We start from the raw sequence: 24,011 nt of genomic DNA, 5'->3' as shown, positions 1-24,011 counted from the left end.
GTCCGAGGTAAATAAATTTTTGAAATTATACCTTTTAAAAGGGCTAAAAAGCATCTTCAGACAAAAATTTAGCAAAATTTTTTTGTGCTAAAAGAACTGATTGTTTATTGAAAATATTATTGTTTATTGGGAAAAATAGGGAGGGGATGTCATGCTAAAACTCTAGTGTTAGACGTTGGGGAAGGAAAGAAACGGCAACCTTTCGTTTCAGATTGCACGTAGTTGTGAATGACAGAGGAAGATGTTGTTTTGATTGGGAGAATTTTATTTCCTGAACAGGAAAGTGCAGTTTCATGTATCTAGAAGGCCATGTTTACACTTCCAAAATTAAAACATTGCAATGATACAGAAAATAATTTACTGAATTAATGCAAGTAAAAGGAAAATGATAAAAATATACGTAAAAAAGTTAGCAATTAGATGAAACAAAATTGGTATCTTAACGATTTATTATGTTTTTTAGTTCATGCACTGTTCAAAAGTAATAGAAAAAATGATAAAAAAATTCTTATCTTGACCAAATTGAGGGCCTTCAGCCTCTTATTCCCCCCCAGTGACGCCTAATGAGGCCGTGCTTGTCATGAAAATAATTTACAACTTAAATTAATTTGCATGACTCAACCTTGCCCTCATAAACATATGCATCAATCATTGCATCAACATGCTTTCGCTTTGCAAATAACGGAGCTTTTCCTTACATACCTGTTCCGTTCTCTAAAATGCAATGTCAGGAAGGTAGATTCATAACAAATATGATATTTCCATTTCAAAATTCCTTAACAGCTCTTTATGAACTTCAGAGGTGGCATTTCTGCGTGGCAATAAAGCTCTTCTTGGCGCCCTGCGAAATCTTCGATTGCCCTGCGAAATCGACTATTTTTTGGATTGGGGGGGGTGTCACACCCCCCCCCCCCCCACACCCTCCCCGGTAGTTTCGCCCCTGTTGGGCAATGACCGATTTCTTGGGGCTGTTCAATAATTACGTCACGCTTAATTTGGGATTTTAGAACAACCCATCTCCCCTCGTCACGCTCCGTCACAGTTTCATGTGAGATCCCCTTGGGTGACGTCACTCTAGGCAAAGACAACCCCCTCCCCTCTTAACAAAATTCCAGTACATATGCAACACATGATAAATTAGAGTAATGCAAGTTTTCTTTTGAATATATAACGAATTAACAAAATGTAAATATCAAGTCAATCACTTCTTCGGTTTAGATAAAAGTTGATCAATCACTTGTCCAGATTGGATCCATAACATTATGGACAGGGGTTCCACCGAGGGGCAAATCACTCCGAGAAATCTCGTACACCTTTGGTGGAAATCCTATTGTTTTATCTGGAAATCTCCAGAAATCCTTTTGTTTTAGGGAAAATCTCATAAGCTATTTGCAAGAGTGAATTGCCCCTCAGGTTCTACTTTTGGGAACAACCTCTGGAACATCTGACTTGTCGTCAAAATCAACATCATCAATTGCGTGCCATTCAAGCTCTTGAAAGGCCATCGCACACAACAATTCATTTTGGCGACGGGCTGCGACTCGTTGCGGTCGTACTTTCCTCGCCTCGGTTCTGTTGGCAACTGGTAGCGAATCCTTTGCTCGGCAGTATGCTGAGTGGTATTGCCTCGACTTGATACTTCCCAAATAGAGACCACAGTGTTTGCAAATACGGTCTGCAAGAATATCCTTGGTTGAAGGGCAAGAATAGTCGTATGGAATTCCCTTTGGAAATTTCGTTATTGCATGTTTGGGCATAAGGCTAGCGTGCAATGCGATGTTTTGAAATAAGTATAAATATGGAGCTTCCCGATCATCTTTTGCCCATTCAATAACACCATTTTGAGAGTAAACTACTGGGACAGGAGGTGGCAAGAATCAATCTTTCATTACTTTTAAGTAGGATGATTGAAACGGCGAGCAACATGCCTCATCGGTGCATTTCACGATTTGTAAAAATATTGCGATTCCCTGACATGTTTTGCTTTCCATTCCTTTGACTTTGTGACTGTAATTTCCGACGGCTCCTCATTTATAAATTTAGCAACAACTGGATGACCATCAATCGCCAATTTTGACTAAAATTCGGCAAGAATTTCAGCTGCATATTCAAAGTTTCTAAGTATCATATTCATATTCTTCGTCAATAGTTTTGTTGTTATTATCTAAATGGGTACCGAAATGGTCGTGGGGGAGGATAACACCGCTCAATTCCTTGGTGAGGTTGGACATTCGTCTCTTCAAGTCGGTTAAAGGCACTCCTTCCAGGTGCATTTGTCGCAAGGAAGTAAGCATCAAAGTCATGCTCGCAAAAATACTCAATGGCGCAGCTAATGTTATTTGAATACCTAGGATTCTCATCCGGACCTCCGTCAACTGTAACGATCATCACTTTCTCTCGCGACAGTCGGTTTTTCGAAACTTCGGTAAATTCAGGTAAAGATCGTGCCCTGTTAATTTCATGAAGGTAATTGGTAATGTCATGTCACGAAGGTCATGAAGAACCGGAATGCTTTGCACTTCTAATGGTGATGTACGCAGGACCAGGATAAGTAACACAGTCATAAGTGAGATCCTTGCTCTTAACGACTTTCATATCTCCAATAACTGAAGGAATCAATTTATGTTTGGAGCCAACAACGAAATCATCAACAGGTAATGTTATTTGGTATTCCATGTGCATTAGTAACGGGGTTTGTTTCTTGGCAGTTGTGATACCAATCGGGACTTTTGCTTTGTCATCCATAGAAAGAAAGATAACTTCTTCGGGTCTTAAAATAGTTGCAATCTCTTCCAAAGACTTGATACTGGATCTTGCAAACTTTGTAGAAACATGAGCTCCATGTTTTGAATTTGGTGACTGAAAAAGTTAGTAGCAGTGTGAATATGTCTCTTTCCTTCTATAGTTCTTGAAAATGGCTTTGAAAAAAGCAAACATTTTACGACATACTAGAAGCTTTTTCGTCTGACAATCCTCAGAGCATAAAAAGTTAGAATGAGGGTCCGAAAGAACACGATGAAAAATATATACCCAGTTGTGGATCGAAATGGGCCAATCAGAGAACCGCAAGCACAAGACCGGTATAGTTGACCAATCAGTGTCGCGAGGCCAAAGAAAAATTACCACTGGAGTCCAAGAGAGAAAACGAACTCCTTCTGTCTAACAATGGCGGCTTTTTTGTTTGTATGTAGATCGACACTGTTAGTTTGAAGGACGACCGGGCTCTGCCAATTATCCGAAACATGTCGTCATTATAGCGTTTTGCACAATCTGGGTTGTCTAAAAGATGTTGACCGATGGCAGAATCACTTGTTTTAACAGTGTTTCTAGAACTGCAAGATCGAGGAGGCTGTTCTCTTTGAGGGGCAGCTTTGTTTCTTATGTTGGAAGGAACATGCTGTTTTATCCTATCCCCCAATCTTTGGGTTGTGCGTCCTACGTAGCCAGAATCACACACCTGGTGCTGTAAACAATCTGAGGATTGACAGCAAAGAAACATTTAGTTATGGCTTGCCTAATCTGACTCTCGAATTGCAAGGAAGTGTCACCAATCCATGGTAGTTTCAAATAAACTGGGCACTTTTGCGGACCAAATTTTTGAACAGCCGAAAAACTTGCGATCGAAAATCTTTTGGCCGAGCTCAGCTGGAGAATCTGGAGTCGCCATTTTTCACTACCGAAAACTGAACGACATTCAAATGTTTCAAAGCAAAACAAAACGAACAAGTATTTTCAACATCCAAATTATTGTAATTCGAAACTTGTGTTTTGAAACATTTGAATTCGAAACTCGAATGTTTTGAAACATTTGAAATCGAAATGCGAATGTTTTGAAACATTTTCAATAAAACACTCTTTACATGACATAAAAACGGAAAACAACGTCTTTATTGACAAATCCAAATAAAACTTTATTTCAAATTTTTTCTATACCGTGACGCCACGGACTTGAAATAGTACTACCCACCCCCCTCGTTTACCGTCACGCTACGTCACGAAAAACCTGAAGAACCACCCACCCCCCTAGCGTGACGTAATTATTGAACGGCCCCCTTCGATTCAATTCGAATATTCAAATTAAGTGAAGATGGTGAATATGGTAAAGAAATTGCAGCCAAGTTAAAGCTAGGGGCATATCTATCTAAGCACAGCTACTTAGAGAATTAAATAGTGGATTTCTTTCCACTTTTACCTCAAAAAGTTTCTTTTGCTCTGCAGAAAAGTGGGGGTTCATGATGACCCAACGCCTCCCGCCCCCTGGTTTTGTATTTTTGCTTCATTTCTTTGCCAAAGGTTACCTCCCTTACCGTTAATGAAGGTAAAGTTAGGCATTAGGGCACTCCAAAGTCTGGTTCATTGGAGCTGGCGGCTGTGCAGAGGTTTTTTGGGAGAGTTTGACCATAATTTCGGCAGGAACCTTCTTACCCTGGGTACCAGACTCACTCTATATAAACACTCATAGAGTGAGTCTGGTACCAAGAGTAGGACCTTCTCCACTGGCTCCAAATCTTGAGTTGGCGGTTGCACAGATGTGACCGTTATAGAGATCTCATTGTACACATATTCTATTCGCAAACAGTAACCAACTATCATTTTATTCCAAGTATAAGTAAGTTTTTTGAGTTATAAGACCATCACATAAAAATGTTCGGGGATGGCTTTTGAGACTTTTGATGCTTTTCTGGACTCTAGGCAGTCTTGTCGACTCTAACTTGCTATACACTCTTTTTTATAAGAACAATTTTAAAAGAACACGAGCCTAACAATCCGTCACAACTCATAACTCCAAATGATTGTTAACTTATTTTGTTGGCAAATGGGTCCTGAACACGCTCCTTAAAAGCACGATTGCTTGGGTTAAAACTTAATATTTCAAGAACAACATAAGAACAATCCAGCCTTATGTTTTAGGCCAGTCTGAGCTTCAATTACTTATAAAAGAAGAGCAGAGTCAGGAAAATATTACGGTGCCGCAGCCACTGGCCGGAGGAAGGTTGTAGAAACAAAAAGGAATTGAGGAAGGTGACCAGAAATTTGGCAACTGGAGGAGGTTGAAAAAGTCTTATTGCCTTTTGTTTTTCAAAATACAATCAGACAAAAATTTAGAAAATCCAAATAAAATTAATAAACTTGCTTTTAATACGATTGTGTTTGCAGAACTGCTTTGCACCTTAAAATTTAGGCATTAACTGTTTATGATTTACATGTCTAAATTATTACACGCTTTTGTTATTAATTTATATAAGCATGTCACTTTACATCTGTCTCAAAAACTATCTTTAATTAGAAACAGGCTGCAAATTTTAAAAATGTGTGGAAAAACAGAGTTGTGAGGAGAGGGAAGCAAGACTAGTTGAGTACCCTGCTTCCTTGACCACGGACATTTTGAACCCTTAAAAATGAGGAAGGTTTTATAGTGTGATTTTCTTGGCCGGAGGAAGGTTGACAACTTTTCTGGAAATAAAAGAATTTCCGCTTGAAAAGCTAACCAAATTTAGAAACTTCTCCAGCAACACAGAATGAACAGTATCCGACAAAGCGGATGATTGGGTGACGCATAACGCCTTCGCAACACCGTCCATCCGATTTCCACCACGCTACCATCAGAACAGTGCATCTTCATTCGAAAGTATTATGACGTAAGACAACACCCGGATTTGGGGCTATGGACCTGTCAGTCAAAGAGATCATTGTGAAACAAGGAGGTTTCCTGCTGCGAAAGTCAAATTGTTCATTGAGCAAACAAAAGGAACCAAATTCCTGTGGTACCGTTGAACGTATAAATAACTTAATACGCGATGAGGATTTCATATCTCATGCGTTTAACAAAAAGGATTTGTAAATCAGGTATTTAAGGCTGGTTGCCTACCAGAAAAATATTTATTGGCAGAATAGCAGAGCAATTTTAACACAAGCAACAATGACTCTAAATACGATGTTTATTGTCATCGTTTCAGCGACTTGTCTGCATGGCTCTCCGCTTCAACCACCAACAAACATTGATCAAAGTGGACTGGTGAGTTGTGCGTGTGTTTAGTAAACAATTTAATTTATCATCAGCTTGTTGTTTTTGTGTGTACCAACTATCCTAATGGCTGCGTCCACTCAAGGAACATCTTTGATTGACGATAGTGTGTTGTTATACAAAGACAGATCAAATTGTCGTTTTTGGTATGATACAAGGTTTTTCAGATCACCCTCACCCTCGGATAATAAGGGGTGGAAGTGCTGGGTTTCGGCGCGTGTCTCTGTTTTAATATACCCTCGGTGTTTACTTCGACAAGTTGAAAGATTTCTTGCTTACTTCCTTGTTCGCATCAGCGTGGTGCTGCTGGTCAGTAAATTCTGGCTAGGATTTCAATTGCCAAATGACTTTAATCCATGAATAAAACACTCATTTATTGCGGGGAGAAGCTGCCATGACATACTTATCTCAATGACCGAAATTTTAATATGTTTTGATAGAAAGCTTGGCCACTCTTGCCATGACGTCATCTCGTATCTATTCTGTGTTCTGATTACGCACACTCAATGATGCGTGATGATAATCTATGAACAATATGACAAATATGTTTGAATAAATGTCTACCATGAGACCTCGATTTGTGAAAACATTATTTTCAATCAATGAACAATTCTTTTTAAAAGTGGCCACTTCCATGCTTATATGCTTTGTTCACAATTGTTCCTACGAGCTTTACTGACAACACTTCCGTGTCTGCAGAATCAGATTCAGATTCGCGTTCGCGAGTAAGTTGAAGTTAAGACACAGGGCCTAGTCGTCTCAAATATAACTGGCAGCAGAATCTAGTTTCTATTACAGATATCACCATACTAGTATCTACTATTTACAACAAAAATCAGTTGAATATCTTTTCTCGTTTTTCTGGAAAAACGGGGTTTATACCGAGCTGCTCTACGTAAAGGGGAAAAAGTGATCGACGCTCGCCCCCGTCTCAAATATAACTGGCAGCAGAATCTAATTCCTATTACAGGTATCACCATACTAGTAGCTACTATTTACAACAAAAATCAGTTGAATATCTTTTCTCGTTTTTCTGAAAAACGGGGTTTATACCGAGCTGCTCTACGTAAAGGGGAAAAATTGATCGACGCTCCAAAAATAAAACGAGAAGAAATATTCAACTGGATCCACAACTGGGTATTTATATTTCCTAGCGTAGAGTTTTCGGTCTATGTTCTGACGTTTTGAACTCTGAAAAGTGTCAGACGAAAGGCTTTAGTTTACTAAATGTTTGCTTTTTTTAAAGCCATATTCGATTATTCTGACGTCACGAATTCATTCAATGCAGTTGTGTTGTCGTCGTAACCCTACTTCCCTGCCATTGTAGGCCCCTTGCGGGAGATATTTGCGATTCATATTCAGTGTTCACCCTCTATGCGCTTCAAACCCCAGTACACAAATAATTTTTTGTCCCCCTAGAGGCTTTGAAGGGCAGATTTATGTGTGATCCTTCATGAGATGTTAGAGTAGTTTTATTTGATTAAATAACTATTTTGTTACGTCACAGAACTACCTCGCAAAGTATGGTTACGTAGTGCGCCCTGACCCACGAAGGGGTTCGATCCTAGACGAAAAGAAGATAGCAGAGGGGCTGAAGGCTTTTCAAAGGATGGGAGGACTACCTGAAACGGGCGTATTGAATGAAGAGACGAAAAAGATTATGCAATCACCGCGCTGTGGAATGGCCGACTTTGCCCCAACCGATAACGTCAAAAGAAAGAGAAGATACAAGAAGCAGGGCAAAATTTGGAATAAAAGGGTATGTTAAAAACATTTAAATATTTCGTGGGGGTATATTTGGTGGGGCAGTTTAAGCGTTTGATTCAGCATGAAGAATCAGCTTTGTTTCAGCATGTTGGGCTATGTGTCACTCTAAGATTCCCACTCTAACATAGTCAGACAGAAAGTGCAGCTGCTTTAAAAAAAAGTTTTAATGTCTCTTTTATCCACTCTCGATTTATGAACATGCCAACCCCTGTTAATCTTTATAAATATTAGGTTGGCAACCTTAATTTCAATGAGGTGTTGCTTGTCTACGAGCGTCTTTCTGTCCAGCTCTTCAAATGATATTCTCCAGTTGGGGGCAAAATAAGCATTCAGATAAAAACATATTTTCATATATATATTTATATTTATATATATATAAAATATTTCCCCTTTCGTTGTAAATATCATTTCCAATGTGTCAGTCTCTACACATCTTCTAAAGAAATATTGTTACAGATTGGTTTAATAACTGGGCTGGTTTTTCTAGAAGAAAAAAGGACTCTTTCTCTGGTCCATTCTTGCTCTCAACCTTTTTTATGCACAACTGTTAAATGAAATTACCCGCGAGGCATTAATCTGCGGGTTGATGAGTTTTGCACTGGCCAATACATAGTTATAAATTCTTCTCTCAATACATAGGCAAGACTAATTAGAGGTCAATATTATCATAATATTCCCACGTGTAGGTCGACTGTAGGCACCATCGTCATGAAATAAACATCCAAATAAACAATAAACAACCTTTACCTGCATTAGTCTTTGCTCGAATGAGCTGCTTTCCCACGATCACATGCTATGACGTCACCATAAGAAATAGGACCTTGTGTTTTGGTTAAATTAGTGGCATTCTATTTTAGAATCTAACGTGGGCAATTGCCAACAGCAACAACGACAATATCAAGGACGAAGATGTCAAAGAAATGGTAATAAAAGCCTTCAAGAAATGGTCATCAGTAACCAATATTAACTTCGAAGAAGACAAAAGAAAACCTGATATATTATTAAAATTTACCACAAAATATCACGACGATTCATACCCATTTGACGGAATGGGCGGCGAACTAGCCCATGCATTTTATCCGGAGGGTGGAGACGGTGAGCTATTGTAATAATTATGCTAAAATATTTGAATAATTACGTTTATTTCGTATAGATGTAGACTATAAGGATCGCTAGAACAAGGACCGAAATACTTTGCCCAAAACTTAAGTACCATGAATAAAATACTTTAATTTTGTAAATTATGGCTGTTTTTACACTTATTTATCAGGGCTGCCCCGCCCCCCCCCCCCCCAACATAAAGTTGTATCTCGGTCATTTCTAGAAGAAAACTTAATTGATCAACATTACTGATCTATTTTTTTCAAGAATTTACATCTCACAGAAATTGAACTTTAAACCGAACATCTAAAATTGAAGCTTCTTTTGTTCACACATAGCTAACTGATTTTGCAATGAACGTCTTTTAAGCATTGTTGATTTTACTAGACCCAATGATCAGAAAGATATACCACTTACTGTGCGATATTTGATAAATCTGTTACAGATTCAATAAGATATGGCTTTAAAAACGAGGGCAGTTCACTCTTGAAAACATCGTTTAATTTCCTCACCAAAACAAAAGGATTTCCAGAGATTTCTAGATAAGATAAAGGATTTTCACCAACAGTGTACGAGATTTTCATGGAGTGATTTGCCCCTTATAATTGAGCTAACTGTTAACAGATTCGACTGAGTTTGCACGCTTAGAAGTGTATTATTGTGTTACTTCAGGTTATGTGGTCTAAATTTAAAAATCCTGAAGATAATATTTGTATGACGTCATCATTTAGAAACTCTGTAGCCGTGAAAGTGAAGTCAGGGTAAAAAATCATTAAAATTCGGAAACCCACTATAGCAAAGCTATTAGTTGTTAATGATGCTTTATTTTGCAGATCTTTCCGGAGATGTTCATTTTGATGATGACGAAATATTCAGTATTAAATCTTCAAAAGGAAGAGATCTGTTATGGATCACAGTCCATGAAGTTGGTCACAGTCTTGGGCTGAGTCATTCAGGAACGGAAGGAGCGGTAATGCATGCCCTCTATAAAGCTACTAATGGGCTTGATTTTAACCTCCACATTGATGACATACAAGGTGCCCAATCACTTTATGGTTAGTATTGCCTTTGCATAAGCATCTCTTTGCATGGAATGTAGAGAGCGCTAAATTTTCCTAGCACAGTCGACAACTGTTCTTAATTTTAGATTAGATAGGTTTGAAGTCAGTGGTGGCGTCTGCTACTGCAGAGTTGGAGGAAAATGGGTGTGATCCTTTAGTGAAAGCCCATTTAATCTCATTTCAGTGATTTGATCAGGTCCATCTTATTTAGGAAAATCTTTAAAAATCTGACCCACACCTATGAGTACAGTCAACAGAGTTACCAGACAAGCTACTTTCTCTAAGTCCTAAACTAACCTCTATAACCTGCTAAGGGAAGAGGCAAATCAATTCCTATTCAATGCATTGAGCTACACTCTTACTATGTTACGTACTATGTACCCAGAAGGCTGTATGACAATATTAACCTTACGTTTTAATATAAAATTCGTCCAAACGTGTTGAGAAGGACACCTATTTTATTTTTCTCTCTGTTTCTCACTAATCTATTCCTCGCTAATCTGAAGTCCTATATTCTCGCGAATTTAATCCTCTCCGTTATTCCTCTCTATTCCTCTCTTTTCATACATACTTTTTTCTCTGGGTCATCTTTTTTGTTCCGAAATTACAGTGATATGTTACGAAGTAGGTAGTTCTACTTTGGCCTATGACAACCTTAGGTGCAGATTGCAGGACAACGATTTTGGGATTTTCATCTTACTTGATCATATTTGTTTTGAATTAGGAGTAAGAGACCAACCGGCAACAGCTAGTCCGCCGCCTGTTCCTGAAAAGAGAAGCAAGATTCCTGGAACTCAACTGCGGTTGTGCTTAAATAGGGCCAAAGCTACAGTAATGACGGTCAACAAAGACATGTACATTGTCAACGACGACAAATCGTACATTCTCGACCGTTACTTGAGGAGCAAAAAAGGCCCCATTCCGACGTCAGAATTATTCGGTGGACTCAAACGAATCGATGCATTATTTAAACGACAATGGGATCACAAACTTGTTGCATTTAGTGGAAATAAGTATGTTTGTTAGCTTCATAATTTGTTTCTGGTTATTTTTAAAACTCAGAACCATATGAAGTCATTTTTGTTTTGGGAACGTTTGAGCATGGATACGATTGATAACATCGGATTCAACAGCTACAATGCAGCATTGCATTGCGTAAGTCAATACAATACAGCAAACAATAATCCACCGGGGCCATATGCCTGAACTAAGTAATGAGTATTACAGCTTAAAGGCTTTAGCTATTTCAACATTCCTTTTCACCCCTAACTTTAAGCCTGAAAATCCCAATGCTTGCTTGCAATTGAAAATATTAATCTATGCTTATGCCATCGGCCTTGTAAATGGGATCTGCCCTCAGACAAGTCGTTCTTTATTTACCTTTGTTTGGAAAAGTTTTTGGACGAATGTACCGCATTGTGTGAACTTTCTTAGATTGCCTTAAAAGATATGCAGTTTTGTGGTCTATAGTTCATTGAAGTATTATGCTGTCATAGGCCAATGACGTGGATACCTTTCTCAGCGAATCAAGATATAAATAGACACTTTAGAGTTCGCTCCAAGAGTATTGATTCAAGTTATCCATCTCTCAGCCTTCAGTCGTGGAAGTAGCATTGTCAGTTTTTTGGTTGTAGGGCAAGGATTATTGTTGGGTGGCTCTTTTAATCATCATTATTATGATACCCAAATTTTTTTCTTGGCCGTGATTAAATGTGATTACATTTGTCCTTCTAGGTATTACGTATTCGAGGATACAAAGCTTGTTGGTGGTCCTTATTATATCAGTGATGGCTTTAAAGGTCTACCAGCAAATTTCGCTGACGTGAAAGCAGCGTTTGTTTGGCCAGGGAATAATCAGCTATACATATTCAAAGATGCGCAGTATTGGAGGTTCAGTCGTATCCAAAGCCAAGACAAATATAGATTGGACTTTTATTATCCTAGAAAAACGCGCCATGCTTGGAGAGGCGTTCCAGAAGATTTTGATAGCGTCCTTGCTTGGAGAAATGATAAGGTCTATTTCTTCAAAGGAGATCGCTTCTATAGATTTAACAATAGACGATTCAGGGTCGAGTATGGGTACCCAAGGAGTGTTTGGGAAGACTGGAGTGGGTGCCCTTCACAGTTAGCTGTAACAGGAGCCGCAGAGACCAGGACTGTAAAATCATCGCTTGTGCTCATTTTGCCGCTATTATATTTTATTTTGCATTAAATACGTGTGAAGTCATTAGAATATTGATATGTTATTGGACATGTACAGTTGTGTTGTTATTGGTGGTTAGGTTTTTATATGAAATATGTATTTATAATTTTATCAAAGTAAATGTGAAATTTTATCAAATTGAAAAACATTTTGTAAATATAGTTGATGTTTTTGTTAGGTTGGGTATTTAGAGATAAGTATCAGAAATTATTTGCAGCATTATTTGAAACATATCCGAGCATATTATGAAGAAATATTTAAGGTTTAGCTTGTCTTTCTTTCTATCTTATTACTTGACAGAGAAGGGATCAAATTAAAAAAATGCTAAAACAACCAGTGCAATAGTTTTTTTAAAGCATGCCAAATATGCTTGATGTCTGAAATAAATTGAAGATACTTTTAACTGCAATCGTTGCCGTGTGCTAGTATTGGTTCGACTGGCTAATTTGCTGTCTTTTTGAAAATGTTTTTCTATCACATGCAATCTGTATCATATCACATGCATGCAACCCGTATTCGTTAGCAAATTTTATCCGTTCAAGTTTTCTAAAGTCCTTGGATATTTGAAGCTAATGAATTTTGGACATTTTTGCATTGAAAACTGCAAGTTAAGAACATTGTGAAGTGTCTGAAGAGGATATGCTTTTTTAATGCAGCAATTCAACTTACAGTCTAACTTTGAAAAAAATTTCAAATTTCCTTGTACAAAATATTTGACCTCAGTTTCGGATTGAGAGCCAGAATTCTAGTCTACTAGCAAAGTTTTCATTATGACGGCAAACTGACAACAGTTTTAAAAAGGATTTGACCGTGATTGGCGATTAAGGGGGTAAAGATTAATCCGGAACGATTTTTGCGGGTCAAATCCGTTACAAATTTCAATCTTCATTTCTCCGTAAAATACATGCACAAACAAATGAGAAATTGTATCCGGCCTAAAAATATGGTGATAAATCCAAATCGGAGCTTGAAAAGTTATACAATGATGGAGAAACTTCAAAAACGAGACCGTAAGTTGAAATGGTTCATTAAGATATGAGCCCGAATTTTCCACGTACGTTCTCAGACCCTGCTGTGTTATGAAAACTAACAACGCAACATTTTTGCAACATCTAGCAATTGTTTCATTTTACATATCTAAACTGTTAAACCTAGCGAAGCCTGATCGAAAAGGGCAGGTCAGTGCACTGGATGTGACAAACATGGCTCATTTGGAACTGGTGGAGCCATTCACTGTGTCAAAAAATGCCTTTCTGTACCTGATGGTTGAACTGGTCTCATTCGGCTGAGCGAATTCTGATTATTGTTTGCTTTTTTATTTGAAAACAAATATAAAATGTGCATTATGCCAAAAATCAATCACTTGTTTTTGGATGTTGGTGAGTACGTAAATCGGTCAGACGTTGGTCAAACGCAGGGACGTAAATTGGCAGATACTTGGGGGGGGGGGGTGAAGGGCTCAAAATTTCCGACCGACAAAGGTTAATTTTGTATGAGGGCCTAAACTTTTATAGTTTTTTTCCAACATAACCTTATAAATTGTCTCGTAAATAATTATTCAGCTGTATGATAATGTTTCTAGATTTCGTAAGATCGAGCATAAAGACTGTTAGCTTAATTAGTGCATCAAAACATACATAGTCAAAGAATCAGGTGTTTATTTTTCTCCTTCCAGGACTTGCCCATTGCTCCACTATCTTATCTAAATTTACATCGTCCAAAATGTCTTTCTCGCAAGTAAGAATCTTGAGGTCGTTTAGTCTATCACAGGGGCGGCGCCAAGAAATTCAAAGTGGGGGGGGGGGGAGGCTCGTGTTGATAGAACCATTAGACTAAAGAACCATTTTTTGAAAAACGCACAAAAATGCTCCACGATATTGTATGCCTATTGTTTTATGGGGCACTCATTATGCTAGAGGTACGTTTGAAGCTGCCGGCGGGAGGTTGGCGGAGGCCTTACGGATATTTGAAAGAAGTGGCTTCCCTGCGCGCGAAGCTAGCAGGAAATTTTCACGACCATGTTTTTTAGATTAGCTTAAAATACATTTCAGAATACTACTTGCAGGTATTTTCTTGCAATCGTTTAAAACATTTTGTTATTTTTGAAGCATGGTCTTATTACGTTTGATTAATTCCAGTCTTAAAATTGAATTCATTATCTTATGAGGCCCCATAGACCTCGGCGTGTTCCTTGGAAATTAAGCAACTAAAGGATTTGTCGGATTATTCTTTCCTTTATTCTTTTTCCTCGACACTTTTTATTTGCTTAAAAATACATTTTTGCAAAAAAGTGGGGGGGGGACAGGAACCCCCAGCTCTCCTCCTGGCGCCGCCTATGTTTCATCGGTCGATCATGAACGGAGAAAGCTCTTTTACCAAACAACTAGGAGTGCCTTTTACCAAACAACTATTTTTTTTTGAACTTCTACCTTTCTTATGCTTCTTTTTGAGCTACAGTTTACTTTTACAAGGTTATTTGAATCAAAACTTCAATTTTCACAAATGATTCAAATTTTTTCTAATTTTTTCAAACTACAAATCCTTCTAACTTTTGTTATTTTTTTCAAACTAAAAGTTCCCGGATCAATTAAAAAATGTCGTTCTACCTCTTTCAAAGCGTTCTACCTTTTCTGAAATGCTGGTCCAGTCCGTCATTTAGATATCGCCTTCCCACCAACTTTTTCCAGGCACATGTTCTACTGGGATCAAGTTTGCAGACCAACAGGACGAAGAAGGTAACCGAGTTAGAAGAATTGGCAGGGAAGAACTTTCTAGGGTTTCCGCGTCTGGCATGCAAAGCCCACAAGAATATATATGCCAGAACACAGGATTTGATACCTAGCGCAATCAAACATTCTCTGAACGATTTTTAGCAGCAGAGGCCCATGCCCATTCCCGGTAGGCCTAGACCCGGCTGGTCGTGTATCTGAATGACAGACTGGGCCGACAGAACGACATTTTTCATGATCCGGGAACTTTCAGGTTGAAAGAAAATAACAAAAGTTAGAATCACAAACACAGAAATAACATTTGATGTGTATGTGAACGTAAAAAAGCGTAAATATAAAAAGGCGTAAATATGGAAAAGCGTGAATATGAACATACAAAGTTTAAATAATTTTCTGCAGTGATTTTATTGTTGTGGCTTTGCCAAAGCTGCTTTGGTTATGATGGCACTTGAATTGTAAAGAAACTTCGAATAAGAAATGCGTGATCGATGGTATTCTTTGACAATGGAAAACTTTTCATCCAGCCTGCTACTACCATATCACTGCAATAGAACAGAATTATCTAATAATAGAAATCTTGATATTTCAGGAATCACAGTCGTGTCATACTTCCTCACTGCACTGACCAAAGAGAAAAGAAGTCTATGGGATCAATTTCAAGAGAAAGTTGATCTTAAAATTGGCGAGAAACCACGTCGATCGACTGAAGGCCGAGGTTTTTAGAGTTCTCGAGTCTCGTTTTCAAGAATCAAATAATTTTGGACCAGCTGACTTGAAGACCGTCTTGGACAAGCGACACATTGTTTTCCCACACAACTGGCCAACCCTTGGCTGGTCGTATGAGCTGCCTTTGGGGATATTGTACTGGATGCCATTTATGATTGCAGGATATCAGCAAATGATCAAAGAAAACAAACAGCCAAAGTTAGTAAGCAATTCTCTTTGATGTACATTTAGAAATACTGAAAGGGCATAACTCTCTTGAGATGATGTGCCGCAAGTGTCTTTCCTCGGCACGATGTTTCTCAATTTTCATCTTTATTGCTGAATAAAAGAATTAGTTCGTCGAGTTGACATTTTCGACATTGCTGCTTCTTCTGGAGAATTGTTGGAAAATTTTTTTCTCCTGTGAACATTTCTTAAGATGCAAAATCAGGCAGGAAACATCGTTGCAAACAGTCACTTCGATAAAGCATGCTAGTATAATACAACAATCACAACAGCCTTTTTCAAAAGCCAACAATTTCTTTTCTTGGGCCTTTAAAGCTATTGACCCAAATCCTTTCATTTACAGCTGTGCTTTGGCAAATGAGATGGCAAGAGCACGGGCAAATATCATAACCTCTATGAAAGAAATGATGCGAAAACGGTACCAGCAGTTGCATGGCACCAAATATTCATCTGATCGAGTGAATTATCCCTGCAAGAAGAAAAAGGCACACAAATCAAGGAAGGGCTTGAAGAGGCAAAGACTAGGGTTGAAGAATCGAGGCTTAGTTTTTCCAAATGATAGAAGTGACGAATGCGTCTCTATTGACCGATTGTTGACATGGGACGATGGCCTAGACGGCAAAAAATTCACCATTAGAAAACGAAACACGGGCTGGGTTGGTGACAGCTGGACAACAAAAATCAACAAAGTCAGGAATGATACTGTTAAGTTTCTCTGGAAAGAGGTAAATAATTCTTGATCGAGAAGACCACATCTCTTCAGCTAATGATTATTTATTCCATGAAAATACCGTGTATTTGTCGCATCTCGTATAGAAAACTGAAAGTAGCAAACAAACTTCTTAACTTGATTCGCTAAATTTTTGGTGCGTTCGACCGGGGATTTAAGTTCCTTCAAATCAAACAAATGTTTTGGATAATACTGGTGTTTGTTTAAAAACTTTTGCTAGCATAGACTCTGATGCCTATTAGAAGGTTTTTGCAAGAATCAAACTGAGATATCTTGGGATAGCTTTTTCAGAAATGTTCTGTTTAAAACTTGCCATTATCATTATTTTTCAACGTGCTTTTTGTCATTATTGCGACAATCTACAGTATGATTGTCATGATGTCTTTATGTTGATGACTTTTTTCAGTTGGTGAAGTTTTTAGGTATAAACGTTAAGTAATCAAAATCTAAATAATCGAGGTTACAAAACCAAGGGAATCCACACTAATTATCAAAGCATTTTGCTTTTGATTGTCTTTCATCTAAGGTGATACGATTAGCTTGGTATCACAGTGACTTTCATTTAACTTAGTGCAATGCCTGAATGCAAAGTAATTTGCTGGCCACTTAAATTCAGCACGAGGGGCACCGTTGCAAGTTCCAAATGTTTTTTACAGCTCACTTAGATTTATCTATTAGCTCTTAGGAGTGCATTTTCAGCAAAAATATAATTTCATGCCAAAATAATATTTAATCAATTTGATTTGAAAGAATAGAATCAAAGCTATTTAGTCACAAAAGATGATGAATGAACTTAGACAAACTTTTTGTGGACCAACTTTTTTGGACCAACTTTTTAGACCCTTTTGACTCAGAGCCCGAGGAGATTTGCCTCCATCCCCCTTTCGGCACAAATTACAGAGATGCAGTGCTTTGGAGAGCTTAAAAAATCTTTATCATTATCAAGAAGCTTCAGTTTCTAGTTTTGTTTGATTTTGTACCAGAGAAGAATAATTTACATCATCTCAACATTTGTTGAATCCCTACACGCTCCAGGTCCTTACACGTCTTTTTTATGAGAACACTTGGCTCCAGTTTCAGCCTGGCATTTCTTATTTTTTTTCGCATAAGTCCAGCTTCATGTGTTTTCTACTTTGTTCTTATTTTTGTAATCGAATTTCCTTTGCGAAGTAGTGTCCAGACATCATATATGCCTCTGTTAAGGATTTTACACTTCTAACTGCAGTTTTATTTTCAGCAAAGGAAAACGATTTGATATAACGACGTCAATTTCGGTGAGGTTTCTATTGTAACAGTTCTTTCGATGTTATTTTGCGTGTCGCTTTCTGTTGTTCTGTTGCTTTACTTTCACTTTTCAATTATTGCTGGCGTTTCATCTTTTGAGTTTTGTTGAAGTTCAGCACGCCTTGTTTTTTATGTTGTTCCTATTTTTGGGAGAAATCTCAGCCCGGTGTTCTTACAAGAAATGTTCTTACAAAAAACGTGTAACGAACTAGGAAAACCCGGAAAGAAGGAGACTAAATTGCCACAAAAGTCGCTTTTGCGTTGTCAACAATCGTTAAATCAACTGTGCAAATCAATGTAAATCATTTGAATAATCGTAAAATCATTCAATATTTATTGACTGCTGTGTTGCAAATTCTTCGTAACATGCATGTCCTTATTGAAAAAGAAAATCTATAAGTTTTTAGGGGATTTATCTCAGAAGAGAGGTTTTCTAAGAAATCAGTCAAAAGTCGTACAGGGCTGAGATCTGAGTCCAATTGTTTTGAGGATTTGTGTTAATCTCTTCGCTCAGAAAGATTCATGTATGGAACTAACAGATGATAAATTTTCTACTGTATTGATTTTTCAATGAGTTAGCAAAAGAAACAAAGAAAGAGGCAAGTTTTATCACCAGTAATGCTTTCATTCAATTATTTAATCAATTATTGTGTTTCGCTTGACTTTTGCTTTGGCAAAACATTTGGATAACTGATAGGGGACACTGTTACAGGCATGCAGTCGTTCAGGTCTGGCTTTGTGCAATAGCTCCATTGGTCAGGGTTGCGATTGATGAAGCACCATTCATAACTGTACCCAAAGTCATCACAGGGGTGCATGCAGGTCCCATCTGCACCATCAGCCATGCAGGCGCTTGGAAAGCTAAAGGAAATTTCACTCTTCTTGATTTTGGTTGGGCAACTGCAGCCTAGAGATTCTAGGCAGATTTCAGAATCGAAGAATTTGTTGACTTTTTCCACCACCTTAAAGACAACAGTTCAATGATGAAAATGGTGCACAAGAAAAACTATTTCTACAACGGCTTGAGCAATGAGGCAGCCGTTTTTAGACACTCTTCACTCTAGATCTTAAAAGCCAAAGTGAAAAAGTTAAGAAGTTTGTTTGCTACTTTCATTTTTCTATACGAAATGCAACAAATAAACGGTATTTTGTCGAATAGATAATCATTAGCTGAAGAGACCTGGCCTTCTCGATCAAGAATTATTTACCTCTTTCCAGAGAAACTCAACAGTATCATCCCTGACTTTGTTGATTTTTGTTGTCCAACTGTCACCAACCCAGCCCGTGTTTCGTTTCCTAATGGTGAATTTTTTGCCGTCTAGGCCATCGTCCCATGTCAACAATCGGTCAATAGAGACGCACTCGTCACTTCTATCATTTGGAAAAACTAAGCCTCGATTCTTCAACCCGAGTCTTTGCCTCTTCAAGCCCTTCCTTGATTTGTGTGCCTTTTTCTTCTTGCAGGGATAATTCACTCGATCAGAGGAATATTTGGTCCCATGCAACTGCTGGTACCGTTTTCGCATCATTTCTTTCATAGAGGTGATGATATTTGCCCGTGCTCTTGCCATTTCATTTGCCAAAGCACAGCTGTTGATAATAAGTTTAGTAATTTAGATAAAAAGGAAATGCAAGAAAGAGGAAGCGGAGAATCAAGCATAAATTTCAAATACTTTTTTTCGGGATTTGAGGCCATGAAGTCTGTTTCCTGCCTCTAAAATTTAAACTCACTTAAAATCAAACAAAACTTCAACTAGAACTGAGCCATGTAGTAATACAGCTTATCCTAAACACTATCCAGGTGAAGTTTTTGAAGAATGCACCTCTTGCGTTTTTTACAAAAGGAAGGGAGTTGAAAAAACTTTTAACAGCAAAATCTAAAGCATCATTCCCAGATTCGATGTTTGTGGCATAATATGAGAATACAATCAACCCATTACATTGCCCGTGTAGAACATTCTTTCGATAAAATCATAAAATGTGCTGGATAACATGTGCTCAAGGTATTAGGTACAATTAAGAATTAAATCAATAAGCTCTTACTTTGGCTGTTTGTTTTCTTTGATCATTTGCTGATATCCTGCAATCATAAATGGCATCCAGTACAATATCCCCAAAGGCAGCTCATACGACCAGCCAAGGGTTGGCCAGTTGTGTGGGAAAACAATGTGTCGCTTGTCTAAGACGGTCTTCAAATCAGCTGGTCCAAAATTATTTGATTCTTGAAAACGAGACTCAAGAACTCTAAAAACCTCGGCCTTCAGTCGATCGACGTGGTATGCCGCAAGTTTCTCGCCAATTTTGAGATCAACTTTCTCTTGAATTTGATCCCATAGACTTCTTTTTTCTTTGGTCAGTTCAGTGAGGAAGTATGACACGACTGTGATCCCTGAAATATCAAGATTTCTATTATTAGATAATTCTGTTCTATTGCAGTGATATGGTAGTAGCAGGCTGGATGAAAAGCTTTCCATTGTCAAAGAATACCATCGATCTCGAAGTTTCTTTACAATTCAAGTGTCATCATAACCAAAGCAGCTTTGGCAAAGCCACAACAATAAAATCACTGCAGAAAATTATTTAAACTTTGTATGTTCATATTCACGCTTTTCCATATTCACGCCTCTTTATACTTACGCTTTTTTACGTTCACATACACATCAAATGTTATTTCTGTGTTTGTGATTCTAACTTTTGTTATTTTCTTTCAAACTAAAAGTTCCCGCAGTTTACAGTTCTACCTACCTATTGAAATCGGTGCAGCTGGTCCACCAGCCAAGCCAATCAATGTACCAAGAATGGTAGCAAGCTTTGTGCCAGCATCGACCATCTTCCTATTCTTTTCTTGCTCTGAAAGATGGTCGTTCTCACCATTATCCTCTTCATCATCATCGTTGTTTCCAGACGTTTCAAAAGAAACCTCATTGCCAGCCATATCGTCATTATCAGCATAAACAGCGACCTCGTTTCCGTTCAAGGGTGAAGCACAGCATGCTGACAGCAGAATTGCTGCTACTAGCAAAAGCAAGACCTTCTGCATGTTGGTGTCTTTCCTTTCTGCAGAAATATAATTCCAATTTACTTTGTATTTCCGGAAAGATAGGAATTAGGAATTGAAAATATTATCAATTGATGCATTATGAGTTGTATGTAGATGAAAGCAGTCATACATTTACGCAATCCCTATATTTTCCCTTTCATTGACTATCCATACGTATAAGTTCATCAAGTACCAAAATGAGAGTGCTTTACTTAAATACAAATGAAGAGATTTTGCTACGTATAATGCACCCCCTCTTTCCTCTTCAGACAATGTCATGGTCACTTCACTGCAGTCTTAGGAGGTGGTGGCCTGGAAAGTGATTACGTTATGCAAGAAAAATAATTTTAATGCAATCCAGAAATACAGCAAAATATAAAAAATATGGCAAAGTCATCATGACTAACCTCCTTCAGAACATGATGAATGTATGTCGTTTGTTTCGTAAATAAAGAATAAAATCCCTATGTATGAGCCTTGTGGAGCACCCCAAAAGTCCTTAAGTTTAGAACCAAGTTAATTCCTTATTCGATACAAGAAAAACTTCTTAAAAAGATTTATTCTTGATGACAATGTACCGAGAAATATACTCACGTTGGCCTGTCTCTATTCAAAAGCCAATGCATGTGATTAAAATGTTGGTACTGGGTCCTATTTATGTAAGACATGTTAGCTCTTTCATGTCAAACAGCAAACAGTAATCAGAACTCGCTCAGCCAATGAAACCAGTTTACCCATCATTACCTCGTTATGATACAGTGAATAACCCTACCAGTTCAAACAGAAATTATGTTTGTTACTTCCAGTAAACTAACCTGCCCTTCTTTCTTTAGGGTTGACAATTAACATTTTTTCATCTGATGAATGATTTACCTCATGCCGTAGATGTAATGCAGTTTAGCGTTCTTAACTGCATAATTTAGCATTTTTTCTATTGCCCTTGGCTACTTCAAAGGCATTTTTGATTTGTAACTGTGTTATATTTACTCAGTGATACCTTTGTATCAAGTTTATTCATTCGTTCTCCCTAACATAGTGCATTGCCATTTTATGAGCGAATAAATTGATTTGTGTGCCTAGAGAACATGGACTAATCAAAAACAGAAATCCGACGAAACACATTAGAATGTGATGCATGTTATAGTTGACAAGTGTACTGTGAGGAAAGAACGAATGGGTAAATACTAATTATGCGTTGGGGAGTTGGCAAAGCCAGTAAGACTGCCATATCAAGAAAGATTATGTTCAAATTTGGAAGGAAGGCCCGTTGTATTCACATCTTGTTTTTCGTTGACTCAATGAAAAATATCACTTTCAAGGACCACACCGTTGAAAATGAAAGAATTAGGCACAGTGGAAGTTAGCTTTATTAAAGTCATATAAACGTTTAGCGAGTCTGCTTGTTTAAAAAATCAAACTTTTTGATCACCGCTGATCCCGCTGGTAGTTATGTCGATGCAAATCACCTTTGACTTAAACTTTTATTTGTTTTAGGGCTTGTAAGTAAACAATGGACCCGTTACAAGTAATGACCAATTTCTATAGTATCTAATCGACAATATATCTGCCTTGTTCACAGGTCTATAAACCGTAAAAGCCACCTAGAGAATGGCGTGACATCTCTTTCTGTTTACGATATACCTAATAAAGCTATTGTCCAAAGGCGAAACGACGGTAAATAATAGCATGTTTACGGGATTTAAAATAAGGATACCGTACCTAAAATGTTTATCTCATTACGCCAATCTATGATGATGATCAATGGCTGATGCATGCACCCTCTTTAATCTGCTTTCACGTATTTAGGATAATGGTGCTCGAGTTGATTTTGTTGGCCTGAACTTGAGCGGAAGTTTCTCTATGGGACAGTCAATTGTACCATTACTTTAAGGGTTCATGAAATTGTGAATTATATTTTGTGTCATTAATATGAGAAAAGTTGTTTAAGAAGAAAAGGAAGTCGTGATTTATTAACAAAACATGCTAAGAAAATTAAATTTTTGGCCAACTTTTATGCTTTTATGCTAGCTATTATTCATTTTGGTTGATGATTTGTATCCCAGCCTGAGCACCCCTATCCTTTATATTTTTGCATAAACCCAGCCCCTTGGCTTGCGACAAAGTTATATGCTTATGGGACTTAGAATAAGATAAAAATAGCTGTTTATAACGCCTAGTAGTGGAACATGATGCAATTTTGACACGGCACTTGTGTAATATAGTGATGGAGATTTTTTTATAGTCGTTAATTTATGGGCACATCAAATCAAAGGAAATCTTTAGATGACATCTTTTGAAAAGAGAGAACAACCAATATGACCGAATATTTATCCAGAATTCACTCTTTTGCAGCTAAGTTCCTAAATGTATGCAACATTTATTCACAGCTCATCATACAAGCTTTCAAGGATGAACTTAGAAATGTAAGTTCTAAGTTTAGTTGAAATAAAGGTTAAATTTTGCTTTGCAATGATCAAGAAAATGCTTTTTTATGCCCGCTAAACTTCTCACTGTTGAGCGATTTGAAATATTTTAGAGCATTTTGCCACAATATTCGGTACTGCTCAGTGATGCTGTGCGCTAATGAGCAATACCAAGTGAAAGTTGACGATTGTTAAAGAAATATAGAGTTGATTGAGAAAATATGTGTATTGCATTTCGATAGGCAATTTTTAGTAGTTGCGCCAAATTGATCAAAACGTTACTACGTTGTTTTGATTTGCTAGTCGTTCAAAAAGTAGGTAAAAATATTGACTGATTTCTAAGTTCCACGTTTGAACATCAGTCAAAAACTATTTACAAATGTCTGGTTGTGTATTTTCATTTATTCTCATTATATGGTGTTGTAAAAATAAAGGCAATATAAAAATCACAATGTTTTGCAGGGGGGGGGGGGGGGGCATTTATTTTTGTGCTTGCTACTACTTTTTGGGCAATGCGATTCTATGCTTATCGAGCAGTAACGTGCAAAGTTGTGCCAGAGGGACAGCAAAATGTTAACTTCTGCAAGACACTCTTTGTTTCTTTTTTATTTATGCACGTGCTGACTTACTTTTACTTCTAACTTTTTGTTGCTTTGTTTATCGCTTGTTTGTAAATTCTCTTGTACCCAGTCTCCAT

At 37.7% G+C, this 24,011-nt stretch overlaps 3 protein-coding genes and 1 pseudogene across 3 annotated transcripts; 2 read left to right on the top strand and 2 right to left on the bottom strand.

Annotated features, from left to right (window-relative positions):
- Nucleotides 1-1,214: 1,214 nt before the first annotated feature.
- LOC148959531 (uncharacterized) lies at nucleotides 1,215-2,857 on the bottom strand (annotated as a pseudogene).
- A 2,841-nt stretch (nucleotides 2,858-5,698) lies between these two features.
- Nucleotides 5,699-13,548, top strand: LOC135688935 (matrix metalloproteinase-14). Its single transcript, XM_065206002.2, has 6 exons — nucleotides 5,699-6,016; nucleotides 7,533-7,784; nucleotides 8,650-8,887; nucleotides 9,727-9,948; nucleotides 10,679-10,967; nucleotides 11,689-13,548. Exons 1-6 carry the CDS (start codon nucleotides 5,921-5,923, stop codon nucleotides 12,164-12,166), a joined length of 1,575 nt encoding a protein of 524 aa, XP_065062074.2. The 5' UTR covers nucleotides 5,699-5,920; the 3' UTR covers nucleotides 12,167-13,548.
- A 1,998-nt stretch (nucleotides 13,549-15,546) lies between these two features.
- LOC135688937 (uncharacterized) lies at nucleotides 15,547-16,592 on the top strand. The gene is made up of 2 exons (XM_065206004.2): nucleotides 15,547-15,810; nucleotides 16,181-16,592. The coding sequence occupies exons 1-2, from the start codon at nucleotides 15,755-15,757 to the stop codon at nucleotides 16,575-16,577; spliced, it is 453 nt and encodes a 150-aa protein (XP_065062076.2). The 5' UTR covers nucleotides 15,547-15,754; the 3' UTR covers nucleotides 16,578-16,592.
- Nucleotides 16,593-18,455: 1,863 nt separating this feature from the next.
- On the bottom strand, nucleotides 18,456-21,590 carry LOC135688936 (uncharacterized). Its single transcript, XM_089109888.1, has 5 exons — nucleotides 21,486-21,590; nucleotides 20,597-20,908; nucleotides 19,895-20,240; nucleotides 19,060-19,441; nucleotides 18,456-18,813 (listed from the first exon to the last, which is right to left on the bottom strand). The coding sequence occupies exons 2-5, from the start codon at nucleotides 20,889-20,891 to the stop codon at nucleotides 18,496-18,498; spliced, it is 1,341 nt and encodes a 446-aa protein (XP_088966014.1). The 5' UTR covers nucleotides 20,892-20,908; nucleotides 21,486-21,590; the 3' UTR covers nucleotides 18,456-18,495.
- Nucleotides 21,591-24,011: the final 2,421 nt, after the last annotated feature.

The sequence above is a fragment of the Rhopilema esculentum genome, chromosome 9 (genome assembly GCF_057945365.1).
Source record: "Rhopilema esculentum isolate cy_ngs chromosome 9, ASM5794536v1, whole genome shotgun sequence".
Classification (NCBI taxonomy): domain Eukaryota; kingdom Metazoa; phylum Cnidaria; class Scyphozoa; order Rhizostomeae; family Rhizostomatidae; genus Rhopilema; species Rhopilema esculentum.
This window is presented reverse-complemented; position numbering and strand designations above follow the sequence as displayed.